Source organism: Salmo trutta, chromosome 29 (genome assembly GCF_901001165.1).
Source record: "Salmo trutta chromosome 29, fSalTru1.1, whole genome shotgun sequence".
In the NCBI taxonomy this organism is placed as follows: Eukaryota; Metazoa; Chordata; class Actinopteri; order Salmoniformes; family Salmonidae; genus Salmo; species Salmo trutta.
This window is the reverse complement of record NC_042985.1, coordinates 32,827,350-32,846,514: the sequence shown is the minus strand read 5'-3', so window position 1 is coordinate 32,846,514 and position 19,165 is coordinate 32,827,350. Positions and strand designations below refer to the sequence as shown.

At 43.6% G+C, this 19,165-nt stretch overlaps 1 protein-coding gene across 1 annotated transcript in view; it reads left to right on the top strand.

Moving 5' to 3' along the window:
• Window positions 1-5,324: 5,324 nt before the first annotated feature.
• Window positions 5,325-19,165, top strand: part of LOC115167417 (A disintegrin and metalloproteinase with thrombospondin motifs 18) — a 47,005-nt gene continuing 33,164 nt past the window's right edge. The window contains exons 1-4 of the mRNA XM_029721822.1: window positions 5,325-5,812; window positions 5,933-6,011; window positions 6,782-7,101; window positions 18,569-18,836. Of these exons, the coding sequence (XP_029577682.1) occupies window positions 5,711-5,812; window positions 5,933-6,011; window positions 6,782-7,101; window positions 18,569-18,836 (769 nt within the window). The 5' untranslated portion in view covers window positions 5,325-5,710. The remainder of the gene's footprint in view (window positions 5,813-5,932; window positions 6,012-6,781; window positions 7,102-18,568; window positions 18,837-19,165) is intronic.

The window sequence follows — 19,165 nt, the reverse complement described above, 5'->3', positions numbered from 1 at the left end:
TATACCTTAAGATGGCCCAGTCGCAGCTGTCCTCTGTCAGCTCCCAGACATGGCAGGAGCTCAGGGGGCTTGCTGTGACACAGGTCACAGATGTGAAAGTGTGAAAAGTTGGTGGAGTGAGAGGTAATGGGTAGCTACAGCAGAGGTGTCAGTGTGCTACAGGTTGCCTAGACTGCGTCATGTCATGAGTGCAAAACATCCTACCCATACAGCCCACAGATACAGAAATATTATAACACATGAATAGGCAAATACTCTGATTCTGAATAATTTCACATGGTCTAGTGAGTGAAGCTGGTTGGCCGAGGCTAGTGGCTTGGCCCCCAACCTTTTTAGATACCCCTACCCGAGGTAGAACAAAACACAATCATGTTTTTTCCATATATCCCATATTTGAAATGGATGGATGTGTAAAAATATTTTACTGCGAAAGTGGTTAAATTGATAGATTGTGACTTACCCCTTAACTCATTACAGAATCATTTAGGGCTCCCGAGTGGCGCAGCGGTCTAAGGCACTGCATCTCAGTGCTAAAGGCGTCACTACAGACCCTGGTTCGATTCAAGGCTGTATCACAACCACTCGTAATTGGAAATCACATAGGGCGGCGCACAATTGGCCCAGTGTCTTCTATGGTAGGTCGTCATTGTAAGTAAGAATTTGTTCTTAACTGATTTGCCTAGTTAAATTTTTTTAAATTAAATAATGCCTGGCTAGAGGGGTTTGGCCACATAAGCTCATGTAACTCAATATTGCTCAAATTTGGAATACAAGTAGTCAATTGTCTGCCTTGCATACAGAAACAAACAATATTAGGATTTCTGAAATAATTGTGGAAATATAGACCTGTAAACACACAGATACAATAGGTGGAAATACCAACTATGAATATTTATTTATGAATGTGAATTACATTTTTTGGTAGCTGTTCAATAGACAACTTTCCAAGTCAAATGTGCTCTCATTCAGTGATGTATGGTCCTGCCTGACAACAATACATACAGTTACACTTTTGTTGATGTTGTGGCTATTGTCATCGGCTCTAAGGAAAACAAGTGGGCTCAGACATTGAAATTACATTTTTTCCTTAAAGGATTTGGTATCTTTAGCCCCTAATCTTGCAATTAGGTCAGGGGGCCATCACAGATTATCTTTATATTTTGCCTCAAATCCAATATGGCGTCCAAAATCCAATATGGCTGCCATAATACAATTTGATGGAGGTAAAATCACATGTAAATATAAAATGTGTAAATGAGAGGCATTTTTCAGAAATGTGTACATTTTATTCTGAATCCAATATGCCCAACATGATTACACTCAAACACTTTTGCCTGCATGTTAGTAGCCCTTGTTCATTTTGTATTGTGTTATTCTGTCTTTAAAATTGTTTCATAAGGTTATTGGTATATCTAGGACTATGAGTGGCACTGCCATGCCTCTGTTGTGTTTGAATAGCCGAAGCCAACTAGTTTTTCAATGTGTGTTCATGCTTAATCTCAGCATATCAACAATGGGCAATTCCACACAATATAACAACAAGCCTTTCACAACACAAGCACACAGTAGCATAAGCAAGTTACAGGAAATAAACCATTATACAACAGTAGTGTATATGTACAGCCCTATTTTCCCCATTAAAGGTAAGTGTAGAAGGTTGATTCAAAGTATTTGAGGTGACCAGGACATGAGTGTGTCCTCAAAGGGTGTGGAGACAAAGTAACCAGTGGTGGGTGTAGTTCTGGGGTCTGACCAGTAGCCAGTGGTGAGTGTAGTTCTGGGGCCTGACCAGTAGCCAGTGGTGGGTGTAGTTCTGGGGTCTGACCAGTAGCCAGTGGTGGGTGTAGTTCTGGGGTCTGACCAGTAGCCAGTGGTGGGTGTAGTTCTGGGGTCTGACCAGTAGCCAGTGGTGGGTGTAGTTCTGGGGCCTGACCAGTAGCCAGTGGTGGGTGTAGTTCTGGGGTCTGACCAGTAGCCAGTGGTGGGTGTAGTTCTGGGGCCTGACCAGTAGCCAGTGGTGGGTGTAGTTCTGGGGTCTGACCAGTAGCCAGTGGTGGGTGTAGTTCTGGGGTCTGACCAGTAGCCAGTGGTGGGTGTAGTTCTGGGGTCTGACCAGTAGCCAGTGGTGGGTGTAGTTCTGGGGTCTGACCAGTAGCCAGTGGTGGGTGTAGTTCTGGGGCCTGACCAGTAGCCAGTGGTGGGTGTAGTTCTGGGGTCTGACCAGTAGCCAGTGGTGGGTGTAGTTCTGGGGCCTGACCAGTAGCCAGTGGTGGGTGTAGTTCTGGGGTCTGACCAGTAGCCAGTGGTGGGTGTAGTTCTGGGGTCTGACCAGTAGCCAGTGGTGGGTGTAGTTCTGGGGACTGACCAGTAGCCAGTGGTGGATGTAGTTCTGGGGTCTGACCAGTAGCCAGTGGTGGGTGTAGTTCTGGGGTCTGACCAGTAGCCAGTGGTGGGTGTAGTTCTGGGGTCTGACCAGTAGCCAGTGGTGGGTGTAGTTCTGGGGTCTGACCAGTAGCCAGTGGTGGGTGTAGTTCTGGGGCCTGACCAGTAGCCAGTGGTGGGTGTAGTTCTGGGGTCTGACCAGCTTGCACAGCTAACTGGTCATTCTGGGCAAGCTGAAGCAACAAGGGTAATATCCTTCATGTATGACTGGCAGGGTATTGGGGCTGTGAGGTGATCAGTTTCCATTTCTACAGTTAGCTAAAGGCATTCAGGAGATGCAGCTTGCATACCAAAGAGACCCATTGACTAACTGGAATGTTATCCTAGCCAGAATGATGCTGGGAATATTCCAGTAGTGGAATGGTTGGTTGTCTGGTTGTGAAGGAAAGTCTGTGAAAGGGCTGTCACAAACAGACTTGCCTTTAGATCTTTCCAATGCCTAATTGGCCTGTGGGTGGAGTTGTCTATGTTGAATGTGGCAAACAAATAGCACAGCTCCACACACATATACATTTGAAGATGATCCCTGAGCTTTGACAGAAAAGTAAAAAGGTTGCAGAGGATCAAGCATTGTACACAGAAGCCACTATCTCACAGTCAATCCCCAGCCACCATAAATAATCACATACAGCAAGTTTTACCTCTTGTTTGCCATGGCATATGTCCTTATAGGGTTGTTGGAATTACTACACGGAACACCATTTTGGATTTGGAATCAAACCTGGGGGGGCTAACCAATGTTCACTCAAATTTCTTTGGGCACTGAGCAAATTTCAGGTCTGCTGAGCGCAAACTTTAACGTTGTTAATATTCTGTGCAACTTCCAGCACGCATATTGGCTCCCAAGTGGCGCAGCGGTCTAAGGCACTGCATCGCAGTGCTTGAGGTGTCACTACAGACACCCTGGTTTGATTCCAGGCTGTATCACAACTGGCTGTGATTGGGAGTTCCATAGGGTGGTGCACAATTGGCCCAGCGTCGTCCGGGTTTGGCCGGTGTAGGCCGTCATTGTAAATAACAATTTGTTCTTAACTGACTTGCCTAGTTAATAAAGGTTAAATGAAAAAATAAAATATATATACTGTGAACACTGAGGCTGTACCTGCTTTAAGTTACAGTTATGGCTATTTGATCATAATGTAAGTCTACCAGTGTGGCCTACCATCAAAAACAATGGAGGAAATGCATCCCATAACATGGAATAGCTGTTCTATCCTTCAGCCTACAGTAGCAGCAAATGTGTGGTGTTCAATGTAGGCCTACATTCCATGAGACTTTTGAAAAAAACATGCAGAGCTTGACATTAACCTGTTTATCTACTTGTCCTTCAGACAAGGAGATGACTGAAAATATTGTTGTGTTGTTTGATGCAAGAAACCACTTTACAAAATACAACTCATTATTATTCCCATAGCATTATTACAGAGAATCAAATTATGCTACCCTCTGCCTATTGGCTACTTACCGTAGCTTATTGAAACCGGTCTCCAAATACACCACTGCACCATTAACACAAAAAAAATGCTTATTACCTGACTTACTTTTCAAAGAAATGTTCACGTTTTGTGCTCTTGTAGGAAGCAATCACTCCCCTGTTGCTGACTTCAAATGATCTATAACTGGGCCAATAACTAACTAATTAGCAAACAAAATGTGCGCAAGTGGCTACATGCAGCTCTTCCTTTGATCTCAAAACAAGCGCAGGTCCTCATGACCGCGCATTCTGTAAACAGTCCAGTTCAAAATTAACTTCACAGATTAAAAAAAAAAAGTAGGCCTACTGCAGCTCTGATTGGTTATACCGCACTGGTCTGTGCAGATTACGGGCTGTGTCGTGCGTGTCACTGCAAGTCGTGCGTGTCTGACGCGATCTGCCTTCAACAAAATCTCCTGCAGTTAGTATTGCATAGTAAATCTTGCATAGTTCGTTTTGTTTCGGTATGTTGCATTGAAAGTGGCTAACATTGCGTTGATTCGATCACAATTTCTACAGTAAAGGGAACGTTGTTATTGTTACCTAACAGGGGAAACTCTAGAAAATTGAGTGAAGTTCGATCTCGTGCTTCTCTGCATGGGTTGATAATGTTTTCTTCTGCGCGGCAGTCCGGGGGGAGCTGGGCTGCAGTCTTTAGAAGCGCAAATTGCCCCTAACATAATTTCAAGAGTAGGGGCTAAACAGGGCCGGTTTCAGGCATACACGACGTAAAAGGTCGTTTAGTATTGGCTACTAGCCTATACTCATCTTGACAAAGGTGGGATAGTGACCAAGCCACTGACACATCCGCTAAATGAAAAAAACATACTAGGCTGCCGACTGAAAAACTAACCCCAAATGTGCAAAAAAGTATCCCTTTATGTTTACACGTAATTCACCAATTTGCGTGAATGACCTGTTGTAGAATATAAAAGGTTGCCTATAATAAGCCTATAATAACAAATAGTTAATTCATCTCTCTACTCTTGGCCCTACATTTCAAAGGTCAGTCAGGGCAATTTCTTATACAACTCCAGAAATGGAATGCAAATCTGACCTTGAATTATAGGCTACACAGTTTACATCCAATCAAATACTTTCTGTATCTTCCTTGATGTGGAAAGTTGCACCGACCTGCAATATTCATTGAAGAGCTTTATATTCTTTCCCACTGGTTCAACGTCTTGTTTTGATTTACATTTGGTTAGTTGTCAACTAAGGTCAATTCAACAAAAAAATGTGTGAAAAAAATACGGAATGTCCTGATGATGATGACTTTTTGCAAATCCAATCAGTTTCCACATGATTCAACTTTATCACATAGATTTTGGGGGGGTTGAAATGACGTGGAAACAACGTTGATTTAACCTGTTTTTGCCCGGTGGGTTGTGCGGGGAGCACGAATTTGTTCAACTCAACACCGAGCCAAAGAGAGTTAAGAGCTTCCCTGCACAACAGTAGGCTACTCATCTCAGAGAAGATGATGCTCTTTGCTGATTGGCCCATCTCCGTTTCCACCCGCTGGTGCTACTTACGGTCCGCAGGAGCTGACTGTCACTGTTCACTGTAGAGAGCACAGTCAGCACTCCGGCGATTTGCTACCTGTTTCAGAAAGACGCACGAGTGCGCTTTACCTCTCCAGGCACAGCCAAATGGACCCGGCGGACTAGACGTGATTACATGTAAAAGGCACCGAAAGAAATCAGCAATGTCTTTCAGTTGCATTATCCGCTGCCACAGGTTATTACTTCTGTGTTTTCTGAGGAGGTAACAGAGGAGGTATTGCATGCCAACATGGATTGCCTTTTTCTTTTGATATGGACTTTGCCTATCCCACTTGTCAGCTGCACATCAGTGAAGATTTTATCCACTCTGTGGTTCTGGAACACATTGAAGGCAGGTGACAATTAACTGTATCATCAGATATACTTTTAAATTGCAGTAGGCTTGCCTGTTACAGTAGTACACTGTTGCGCTAGTTGTGCCATTAACTTGTTGCTACCTGTCGTTTTGCAGACGCTGCATATCTACTGCTCACATTCCATTTACTCTGTTTCGTCCACTTTTGCCAGTGACACCAGTGGACTGAATCATGGTTTGTATTTTGCACGGGCCGGTTGTTTACTTCTCTCCATAACTGATAAGACAATGGTTACTAACAGTATTGTAGTCTGCAGCGGTCTGTGACTTTTACAATCCTTCCCAATGAAACAAGAACAAAGCTACTGTTCAGAAAGAATAAAACGCATTACTTGTATGTGTTGTGTCAGGTTTATCGATGAGTCACCAGGTAAAGCGCTCATGGTGCCTTGCGCGCATACTGCCTCTTGTCTTCTTGGCTGGTAAATTTAATCCACGCGCGTTTTGCCGGTGAAGGAATTCCCTGCAGAAGCAGCAGTTTCCTCCTTGAGCAGCCGGCAACGGGGCGGGTAGAGTTTAGATGATTTACATTCTTTGATTTACCAATGAGAGTGGATGTGACTGTAAAAAACGATTTCGATTTGTTTCTGGGCGTTCCTATTAAGCCTACGTGGCGTCTGATACTGTTCTTAACTGATGGGTGTCTTTGTGTTCTTATTGAGTAACTGTTTATTAGATTAATATAGGCTATGGTAGTGGAATAATGTTTACAACTTTTGGATCTGAAACATGGTTTGATTATGAAAGGCCTGAATACACAAGCCAGTATGATATCAAATACTCCCCTCATAAGTCACTTAAATATTATAACACTGTTTGATCAATTATACGTGATCAGTATAAATAGACTAGAGGGAGTTGAAATGTGTGCAAATGCTTTGTGCCAATAAGATGAACTTCTTGGATGTGGGTTTGGTGGTGACCTTCTCTGTGGTTCTCCCCCAGATTACATGTTTGTGACGCCAATTGAGGTGGATGCTCGGGGTGGGTATGTGTCCCACGATATGCTGCGGCGAGGCCGGAATAAGAGGTCCCTGCCGTCCATGGGGGGCCCTGTACACTACAGGCTATCTGCCTTCGGGAGGGACATGCACCTGGACTTACAGCCTGCCATGGTAGTGGCAGAGGGCTTCACAGTACAGGTGCTGGGGACAGAGGGCCTCACCACATTGGCACAGGAGCCAGCCCACCAGGACTGCTTGTATCAGGGATTTATACGCAACCTCACAGCTTCCTCTGCAGCCATATCTACATGTTCTGGCTTGGTAAGTGTCCCCTTGAGTCGTTAACCTTTATCCTGCGTCAGGAAACATACACCTGTTTTTTTTCCTCCTGATTTAGATTTGTCACCTTTTGTCAAACCACCTTTATAATATGCAATGTAAGCAATGAAAGAGAAGAGAGCCTCCATAAAACATGCCTTTATTTTTGCCAATAGCCTCTACCTCCTTTGCTCCTTGCTCTTTTGTCCCTTGTTTGCCCTGCTTCCCCATCTCCGTTGTTCAGTGCAATTAAACCCAGGGTGAAGTTTCAGCCGCTTGGCTGGCAGTGCTAATCTTTGTATTGTTCTTTTCATTAGTAGTAGCTTCTCCACAATAAAACAGTAGTGGCCCATTATTTTAAAACTGTGCAAGGACACAATGTCATTTGGGAGCAGATGCATTTGAATAGTCTGGAAGGACTCTTTGATCTGTTTTCCTCCTCCCTGGTTTCCTTATTCTTTTTTTTCTTCTTCCCAAGGATGACCTGAGGGCCATCAGAAATTCACTTAGTCTATCGTTTCTTAAAATGTGCTTCTACTTTTAGATTTCAGATGGAAGGGAGGGAGAGCCACATTAAAAGACCTACTTTTACGGTAGTACATTAAAACGGAAAAAAGGGGAAGAGAGAGAGAAATGCACAAGAAAGAAGGTCTGTCTGTTGCACTGAAAGAGGGCATAGCCTGGAGGAGTTTAACCCCACATGTCATCTCCCCTTCACGAGGAGCTTTGGATTAAGTACAAATGAGGACCCATTCATCCCCCTTGATCCTCAGCAGCTTCTTTTGCCTGGAAACAGAGGATAACTGGCAGTCTGTTTGGGTGAGAGCTTGATTTTTTGTGCAAGAAGAATGTTAATTCCGAGTTTGGAGTGGCGCTCCGAGGGAGGATGGTTGCTCTCTCTATGGGCCTATGGAGGCCCTCTTTGTGGTAGTGTAGGTCTCCACTGCTGGCACGCAGACAGACGGTCGGTCAGAGAAGCCCCGGCCTCCACAGTCCACCCACACTGGTCCTCTTAACTACTGTTTGAGTGCATCATGCCCCAGCAGATGGAGGGGGATTCTGTTTTTAAATCAAGAACAGGCAGACTCTGTATTAAGACCGGGGATAGGGGATTTGCTTAGTAAATCCTGAATAATTTAACATGGTGTTTTTAATTACACTCCTCATGAGAAGGACATGTACTTCCTTTGTGAGTCGAAAGTATTTTCTCTTTTTCTCTTTTCCGCTGACCTCAAATGACTTGAAGGCATCCGTTTAAAAAAAAAAACAACTAGTACAGCTATTGCTGGTTGCACACAGGAGTTCTCTGCCTGCATTCTCTGGTCCAGAGGTCACGGTGGTTGACCTCAGTCACTCCCTCTTTCAGGGTCACGCTGGTCTCAGTTCCTCTGTAGTGCAAGTTCAAAGCTGCTCTCCCATTCCTCTGTGAATGCAGGGAGAGATAAATTAGAGCTCTGCTGTCCTCCCCAGGTCACCGCTCCATACACTGGGTGACAGAGCCAGCCCTTCCTCACAAGGACCAGTCCCCAAGAGCTGAACTGAACTCAACAACAACTGTTCCAGCCCATTACCAGTAGGCTTGGATGCACTCTCTGAGACCTTCATTAATATGTCATTTATTATCTTATTGGACGGCGGGATCATTGGTGTGTGGGCCAGCTATATTATTTGGCTGTTGAGCCATTAGATTGCCCCTTCAGCGGATTCCGGTTCTCTGGCTAAGCGTGTCCGACCATGACAAACTCGGCCATGACCTTTCCCAAGCCCCCTCTTCCACGTTAGGGTGCGTGTCTCTCTAGTCTATACAGTTACAGCCACACCTTTGAAGGTTTTAAGTGTTAGCTGAGAAAACGATGAAACGCGCCTCTGATAAGACTTCAAGTTCATCTAGGGGGCATATTTTATGCGGTTGAAATAGTCTGCTTGCATAAAAGTGTCAATGATAACACGCTACGCACGCATTCACATTTTCTCAAGAGATGCTGAAAGAAAGAAATCATATTTCTCCACTCCTGTTCCGAGACAAAATTGACATTTGTTGTATAATTTTACTGCAAGAAATGCATAATTCTGCAAGAGTTAATATTATATTACTTTACATGTGAGAGGTTGTAGGCCTGCAGTCAGTGTCCAGATTTCAGTCACTATTCCATTTAACCCATATGAACTTCAATTAGGAATATTCTGTTTATTTACAGATACAGAGATACTCGCGAACGGGATATCAACGGTTCATGTAAACAGCTTATCCCGAGTAAGACCGAAAGCGGGATATGAGCTACCATCCGGAATACTGTGCGCATGTAAACGTGGTCTCTGTCAGACATCTCTCCTTTCAGTGTTTCCTGTGGTATTAAAGCAGGTCGCTCTCTCTTAGGTAACCACATATATTCTGTGAACTCGTTTTTGTTGTTCTTCTTTATTTTAGAAAAGAGGATGGGAGGGCTAGGTGTATTCTTTTCCCACAACCCCTGTAGAGTCTGGTGACCGGTTCTAATTAGGGAGGTAATTGAGTCTGTTTTGATGTGTACTAGGGGTCTTTTTAATGATCCCCATGTACTAGGGGATGAGTGTGAAAACAAACCTCCCCTTTTCCTTTTCTTTCTCTCGTTCCCCTGCTTGTTGCTCTCAGACACCTCAAAGGAGGTTGTTTGTTTTGCTCGGGGCCTTATTGCAGGGACAGTTGTGATGTCCTTTAACAATGATCTGAGGAAAGGAAACACGTCAGCAGACATGCACATTTGACCTTCTCAACAAGGTGTAAGTCGTAGGACGTTCCACTGTGTGAAAAAAACAGACACTCATTCTTTTCCCGTGATGTGGTATTGGTCATGTAACCGGTTTAGTGGGATTATTTTTTTATCAGAATTATAGTCGTACATATATTACTAAACATGAGTTATAGGTGATGTAGTGGCCATAAATGATTGTTCTGGAGTGAACTTTTCTCTGGAGAGTATCATATTTAAATGCTGTGCACAGGCCTGAAATAAACAAGATGGCTGATGATCAGTTCTTTCTCAGCACCTCATATGTCCTACTGTAAACCACAACTCTCTCTGCTCAGTGTCCCATGGGCGCCATCTCCCCACAATGGGCTCCATATGGATGCAGGGCATACAGGGTGTAGGGCTGAGTCTGACACATGATGAGGAATTCTCAGGTAAGACTTTGGGCATTTGTACTTGTCCATTTTCATAAGAGGACCGGACAAATTGGAACGTCTGTTGGAACTCTGTAGTTACTATGGCTCCCTCGTCCCACTCATAACTCATAGGCTGTTATGCCACATACGATGTGAGCCGGTCATGTTGTGAGCACTGCGGAGGGAGATTCCCTGGTGGTCTCCGTGGTGACAGTGATGTAGTGCCCACCGCTAGATGCCAGTAGGAGAGGGAGCCAGGCCCTCGCCATTCTGCTCTTGTCACAGGCATTGTGCTCGGGTTTCTCACACAAGACGAATGAGGAGCGCCGAAGTGGTCGTCACTTCACAAAGCAGAATCCATACATATTCCCCGACCCGTCTGTGTCAGCACAATAGATGCAGTACCCCCTTTGTTAGACAATATGTTATTTTCCGACAACGGTTCTGGCTTGTCGTCAAATGAGGATAACGTTTTGACCTGTATGGCTGCTTTAGTGAACAATTTTTCTCTGTGTATAAGACGTGCACAAACATGGTTGCAGAACAAATCAAATCAACATTTATTGGTTGCAGATTTTGCAGATGTTATCACAGGTGCAGCTAAATGCTGGTGTTTCTAGCTCCAACAGTGCAGCAATACGTAACAATACAAAATAATACACACATAATCCCACACATAAAGTAAAAATAAAGAAATTAACGAATCCAATTAACAACCCAAATAGCAATGTAACAGTAATCCAAATGCAACCTATACGTATCTACACTGGATTAATTTACACAAGGAATATTCTAGGAATGATATGTACAGCAGTAGATATATTAGAGTGAGCTATGTCAAGAATCCAGTATATAAATAAATATGCGGTGTGCATAAACAGTGTAACTAAAATGTAATGTACAGTAGTAGAAATATTAGTATGAGCTATGTCGAGAATACAGTATTTAAATACACAGTACACAACCCCATAGCAAAATGGATAGAATTGCAGGCTAGTGACCGTGTCCGAGGTTCAGGGCAGAGTACTGGAAGCAATGGAAACAGTAAAGATGTTAGCTTAAATTGAACACAGAACCATATACAGTATATCCCATATTTACTTCAATGTCTCTTTTCCCCTCATATCCTCTCCTTCTCTCTATTTTTGACCTCTGGTGAGTTTGGGAGGGACTGAGTGCCTGAAATAGTGGACTTCCCAATTTGGCCACCTGCAGAGTCATCATCCACTGTCAGAGGAAGTTGCTTCGTCCCAACTGGGCTGACAGGAAAATGAAGTGAACCTTGCCCATTCCATTCAGCTGATAAGGGGGCTGTATAACATCATTAGCCATGGCATTTCCAGGCCCACCTGTGCTTTATTTGGAGAACAAGAGCTGCTCAGTGGGTGTCTATGCTCTTTAAAGGCAATTAGTGACGCCACACACTCTGTGGAAGGCTCTAGGCTAACGCTGAGGGAAACTCAAATCATTATTGGCCAGGTCGAATGATAGACACGGAGGCATAGGCCGCTCACACAGACGAGGGCTGTATTTTGGACTGATAATGGCCTGTATCCTTTTACCATAGCTGACAGACACTGAGTGATGTGGATGCTCTGGTCTGCATTCACCGACCCTGTTGTCACATGTAACGTTGAGCTGGAGTACAGATGTGTTTTAGAGCTTTATAATCACTGGCTTTGGGTTTCTCACACATCTCTCCCAGTCAACAGCATGTAAGCACTTACTAATTTAAAATATAATGTCATGGTTGGGAGCCTTAAAAGCAGCTACAGTTTACACAAAGACAAGCTAATTACGTTTTCCCCCGCAACAGATCCTAAGGAACAAGCTGTAAATTGTGACCCGCACTTACACTGAAGACATGCATGGTCGAAATGTGTAAGGTTACAGTATGTAGTCACAGGCCTCAGAAAACCACATGAAAGCAAAAGCAAAGTCATGTTGTAATAGCTTCCATAGGAAAGTCCTCTGAGACCACTGGTGTATTAGCTAATTCCCAACATGTAGACTGTTGGGTTCGGAAAACTGTCTACTCAGAGTAACCATGTGCATATTATGCTGTAAACTGAGAATGGAGGTGGGGGAGAGTCGTCTGATGTCTGCAGGTCTGAGAAATAGACTGGTGTTTAACAGAGGACATCTCCCTCTAATCTGTGTAACTCTTACAAGTGTACATTTAAGGAAATCACTAGAGGTCTGCCACATCAATATTACTTGAAGTCTGAGGACCTGGTGTCTCTTTACTCCCTGTGAAATTCCATACATCTCAAGTACCTTTCAGATGATATATGTTGTCATGAATAACATCCATTTAACAGCATGTTACTATACATAGCAAAACATGTATTAAATGTAATGCCAGAAATAATACAGTACATTGAGGTATGTACCTGATATTACCTGACATTACTATCAGTATCTGATTTTTCTGATATTTCATGGCTACTAGTATGCTTATGTTTTCTTTGCATGTTGTCCCTCCAGTGTTCTACTTTTACATTTCATCTGGCAGTTCTTCTAGTCTTCTCAGGACTCTCACAGACATACAGTTCAGGCAGAACAAGAAGAGAGACGCACCACATCCCGACAGATGGAATCAATTTCCTCCCATTATCAAGCATAGGCACCTCCATCTGCTAACTGCTGGAAGATGTTGCTAGATATTTTACAGTAAAGTTTGGTATGTTTCTGAGACAAATGGAATACATGTGTGATAATTGAGTGTGAGGTGGTGTTGGGGGTTGGCAGACAATGGGAAGCGCTAGCTAGCTAACAGTGGATTTCCTCCAGGGTGTTAGTTAACGTTTGTTGTGGGTTAAAGAGATTCCAGGCTAATATGCTAATAGATTTACACAGATAGAGGTTGGAACCTGGAAGAGGTTCTTTGTCTCCTCCATCTTTGTCTCTTTTACAGTTTCAGGTTGTGTGAGTAATTCGGTCGCTGTCAGATTTGTTAATGCTTACAGGCTTCGTTCAGGGTAGCTTTACAAAACATATGCAAATGTTAAAAATGGGCTCATCTGGGGTGAGGTACTACTGTCACCACTGCAAAAATGAGCAGAAAAGATATATCTTTATTGATGTAATGCATAGCAGAGATTTATACAAATAGCATCCATATATCCATGCGTAGGCCTATATTGCTTGACAGTTTGCTGAGAGTTAGTTGGTGAGATCCCTAAACTCGTCAGTTCAAAGGGCTGGAGCAGTCACCAGGCTGCCAGATCTTTACAGTGCAGTGGAAAAGTGTAATGAAATGACAGTGCGGGTTACTCTCAAGTCTTGTGGCTATTAAGTAAGTGGAATGGTTTATAAGTCCAGAATAGCATTGTGTACCCTCCCCAAGTTTGTCAGTGTCTCCCTGCTCTCTGTCCTCACGCTGTCTACTCCTAGATTACGGCCTGCATCGGGGACTAGCTAGGGCTGGTTCATAAGGAGGGGTCCTGGCTGTTCTGGCTGACCAGCTGTGATGAAGACATGTTGTACTGTTATTCTCTCTCTGCCTGGACACAGTGTAAGGCCTGTGGGGCTCTGCCGAGGTCACGTTAGAGAAAAGAGGAGGAAAATGTGACACAGGAAGGCAAGGCACACAAGGTACCCTGTGGCTCGGCCAAAATAGACATCACTGCATTTAGTGTAAACCCCCTTTTGATTGAAACCCATCAGTCGGAAAGAGAAATCACTCTGCCTCAACAAAGCACCGGAGCAACACAGAGAACGAGGCTGAACGAGTCCATTGCTATCATGGGAGAAACAGAACCAAATTTGACAAGAGCCCCTGGGTTACTCACATGGCCTTTTGATCCTCATCGGGGGAGGAATGAGCGATACGAGGTGGTTTGGTGGTTCCGTCAGGTCCTGGGAGAAGAGAGATGGATGGGGTTATGGTGGACTTGGCCTCCCCAGAGTGCCCCTGTTGTACCCCTGTCCTGTCCCAGGAGGTGGGAGTCTGGGAGCGGATGCCTGTGCATGGTGGCAGTCTGCCATGGCCCGCCACTGTTTTCACAACAAGAGCTTCTGCGTGGCTCCCCCTTTGTGCGCCTATGTTTACTTTGCCACCTGCTAGTCTGGGGAAATGTGGATCAGGAGGGTGAAGGGGGAGGTGGGTGTCACACATAGAAAATGGACAGGGGTCATGGGTGTGTGAGGGGTGTGGATGACAATGCACAGCTATTTGGGCTGGATTTGGAGAGTAGGAGGTGAGATTAGATGGCATTCCATGGCCAGACAGAATGTGTGAGGTTCAGCACTCTAGTGATCGATCTCAGACATGGTCAGAGAGTGGAATGAACTGCTTAACGTGGTCATCAAATGGGAGAAAGGACAGAGGTTTGGTGAAACCAAACAAAAACATAAACAAATGACCAGGGAATACATAATAATATAGTAGTGCTGATCAAAAGAAAATACATCTTTTTTTTCTCTAGTCTGCCAATGCTCATAGAGTCCATTTCACCATTATTCCTCTGTTTGTAACTCACTGTGGATGAGGCCAAGTGGATACACACCGCTGTCTAACGCTGTCTAACCCTGCTGACATGAACATCCACAGCAGTGAACGGATGGTCTGTCAGAGGCCAGGGTGTTTATCAGCCTGTCTGTCTGTCTGGTAGCTCTGCCAGGCGGAATAAACCAAACCACTGCTTCTTCATTCTACAGCAACACGACACATTTCACGGACTGAGATAAATGCACGCTCAGCTAGCACAGCACAGCGAACTCTTCCAGAACGTCTTGGATGCGGTCGTTGCTGCCAGATTAATGTTAACTCTGTTCTTGTCTTATATTGCAAACCTTAAGCTGGAGGGCTGTTGCAAATGCATTACAAATGCTCAACTATATCTAACCAAAACTACACTGAACAAAAATATAAATGCATCATGTAAAGTGTTGGTCCCATGTTTCATGAGCTGAAATAAAAGATCCCAGAAATGTTCCATATGCACAAAAAGCTTATTTTTCTCAAATGTTCTGCCCAAATATGTAAAGATCCCTGTTAGTGAGCATTTATCCTTTGCCAAGATAATCCATCCACCTGACAGGTGTGGAATATCAAGAAGCTGATTATTAAACAGTATGATCATTACACAGGTGCACCTGTGCTGGGGACAAAAAGGCCACTCTAAAATGTGCAGTTTTGTCACACAACACAATGCCACCGATGTCTCAAGTTTTGAGGGAGTGTGCATTTGGCATGCTGACTGCAAGAATGTCCACCAGAGCTGTTGCCAGATCATTTAATGTTAATTTCTCTACCATAATCCGCCTCCAACGGCATTTTAGAGAATTTTTTCAGTACGTCCAACCGGCTTCATAACCGCAGACCACATGTATGGAGTCGTGTGGACTAGCGGTTTGATGATGCCAACATTGTGAACAGAGTGCCCCATGGTGGCGGTGGGGTAATGGTATGGGTAGGCATAACAAACACAACTGTATTTTACTGATGTCAATTTGAATGCACAGAGATACAGTGACGAGATCTTGAGGCCCATTGTAATCCCATTCATCTGCCACCATCGCCTCATATTTCAGCATGGTAATGCACAGCCCCATGTTACAAGGATCTGTACACAACTCCAGGAAGCTGAGAATGTCCCAGTTCTTCCATGGCCTGCATACTCACCAGACATGTCACCCATTGAGCATGTTTGGGATGCTCTGGACAGCGTGTTCCAGTTCATGCCAATATCCAGAAACTTTGCACAGCCTTTGAATAGGAGTGGGACAACACCCCACAGGCCACAATCAACAGCCTGATCAACTCTATGTGAAAGAGATGTGTCGCGCTGCATGAGGCAAATGGTGGTCACACCAGATACTGACTGGTTTTCTGAACCGCTCCTCTACCTTTTTTTTAAAGTATCTGTCACCAACAGATGTACTGTATATCTGTATTCCCAGTCATGTGAAATCCATAGATTAGGGCCTAATACATGTATTTAAATTGACTGATTTCCTTATATGAACTGTAACTCAGTAAAATCTTAGAAATTGTTGCATGTTACGTTTATATTTATTTTGAGTATAAATTAAACTGTCAGCCTGTGGTGATGTTTGAAATAATATTTTACACCTCCATATAATGTAATGGTATAAATAAGGATTCTACAGTTGTATTGTATGTATTATACATGTTTTATTAATTGGAAAGTGTTCTGTATCAATATGTCAAACTTTTAAAGATGAATCATATTGCTATGGATTGCCAAATGTAAGACTTGGTGCTGAGGCAGTTGCACATGGCCCATAGACAGAAAGCTGACTAGTGAGTAAGTGAAATGCATTCTCAGAGGTGTTCCAGTAGCTTGTTACCTTATGTTCTGTGATTGACCTTTGCCTAATTTATGAAAGAATATTTTCACTTTTGACTTGAACATCAACCCCTCTCGTCACCTCCCTATTGCTCCATGTAATCATCAAACTGCACACACACATCCACACACACACACACACACACACACACACACACACACACACACACACACACACACACACACACACACACACACACACACACACACACACACACACACCACAGGGAACGAAGGGTGTTGAAGAAAGGCCTAGCTATCTGCCTCGGCGGATGACAAAGAGCCAATATTGGATCTTTTCAATCAGTGGTTGTCTTGCTGACAGGGTTCCATAGAGAGGCTATCTCATACATCGTAGCCCTCCTCTAACATGTGAAAGGGAAAGTGAATACCGCTGTGTTTCAGCTCTTTTCGCTAATCAAATTGATTCAGTCCCCTCCAGTGCTAGCTCCGATAACAGGACCATGCTGATGTTGAAGATTAATGGCCTCCCGCCTTAATGTGTTTTTACAGGCAGTCTCCAAGAGGTTGTCTCAACACTTTATTCCTTTCTGCGGAGTGTATTGGAATCCTTTACATGAAAAGCTGGTTAATTAAAGAGCGGTTTTTGGCAGAGGTCTGTTCAAAGGGACTTTTTTTTTGAGTTGTTGTTTCTGTTGACCTGCAAGCATTTTAAACACTACTAGTTAGCAACCTTTTACCAGTTACACTCTGACTGCACTATCATATATAAAGTTCTTGCATCATGCTACTTTATATATTTTTTCACTGTATCTGACTGCTGTATCCATGGCGACTGCCAGTACTTAGGTTGTGCACAGCAGTTTTTTTACGGCCGTATTTGAGAGGTAAACTACACTGTAACTGAAGACTGTAATTTATACAGTAATGTGAGGTATTATCAACAGTAGAATGGTACTGTTCCTAGAATACTAGGGCCGGTATCGCAATACTGGTTATTATCGTGACGAAGGAAACAAAACACAAAGCATACTTAACTTCTTTAGGAAAACAGCGCTAATGTTGGAAACAAACACCATTATGTTGTCATTCAGAGTCGCATGTATTTATTTTCCAAGCTATAGCCCACAATATTTTACTTACAGCAGGTTTTTAAAGGACCGAAAAGTTTGGTCTGCTTCATGTTTTCACTTTTGGGTACCGTATCTTTGGAACGCCAAAAACATTTTGGGTGCATAGAATTGTTGTTTATGGCTCATTAACATGTTTTGAGGCGTGCCTTGTTTAGAGGCTCTATTTGTTGTGATCTAAAACACCAAATATGCATAAATATGTTGTAATGTGTAAACACTTTGCCTAGCCACCAACCTGCTTTTACCAATTCCTTGTAATTATAGTAAAATACAGTGAAATACAAACTCCTCCCCTCAATGAATTAAATGTATCCATTCATTCATTCTGACTACGGTAGCATTGACTTTTGTACAGTATAATACAGTCAATTCTACAGTATTGTACTGTGTGTAATTACACAGTACTTTCTTTGATACCGTATTTATATTACAGTAGGTGTACTGTAATATGAAATACATCATTTTACTTGCCACTGAGCTGCCTGTAAGTTACTGTCAAATTCACAGCAACCCCTTTACAGTGTAAGAGTTGGTTCTAGATTGTCTCAGAACCCACTACCCTTCTGGGTTAGGAATCCTGTGTTGAGGAGCAGCTGCCCCAGAATACCTCTGATACCCTGTGTTATCATCCTGAGAGACAGTAAGTCACATTCCTGTGGGAGTCTGACCTATGGAGACACCACCTAGTCCCAGGGTTTCTTGTGTCTGTGTCTGGTTTGACATGACTCCTCTCCATTTTTATGTCCCTTCAGGCCTTATCTAAAAACTGCTGACAGACCTCTTACTTACGCCATTCCTTAACACATGACAATCTACCTGACTTATTACTGATCCGACTCTCGTCTTCATCCACCATGATGAATGTTTAATGTTGATGAATAAATCTAAGGCCCAGGGATATCTGTGCTCTCCAGTCAGGTCTGATCCGGATGTCCGATGATGAGTACTTCATCGCCCCCTTGCCCCAGCACCTAGCTGCAGAGCACGACTACAGCTCCCCGAGTGGACACCACCCGCACGTGGTCTACAAACGCTCGGCTGAACACAAAGTCCACGGTGGCCAGAGGTCTATCCACAGCTCCCAACCTGACAACCCATATCTACAGCGCCATCACCAGCATCACCACGACTACCAGCACGGGAAGCTGCAGAGACAACACTTCTGTGGACGCCGCAAGCAATGTATGTAAGGGAACTTCCTTATTATTATGACTGCCTTTGATCCGCTCACATGAGAAAAACACATTACAGTCACGTGGGACTGTGTGTTCAGGACAGTGGTAGTAAAGATGGTAGAGAGACATGCTTTGTAGTTTTATCACAGGAACAGAACGATAACAGTACAATGACAAATAAAAAATGAAGGTCAAAATGTGAAAATGTTCCACTACTAATTGTTTATGATGTAATAGTGTATGATGTATTTTGAAAGAAATAGTGCTCAGATAGTGTAGGGGTATAAAGTAGCTGGCCTTTATTGAAATGAATACTCAGAAGCAGCATGAGGAGTG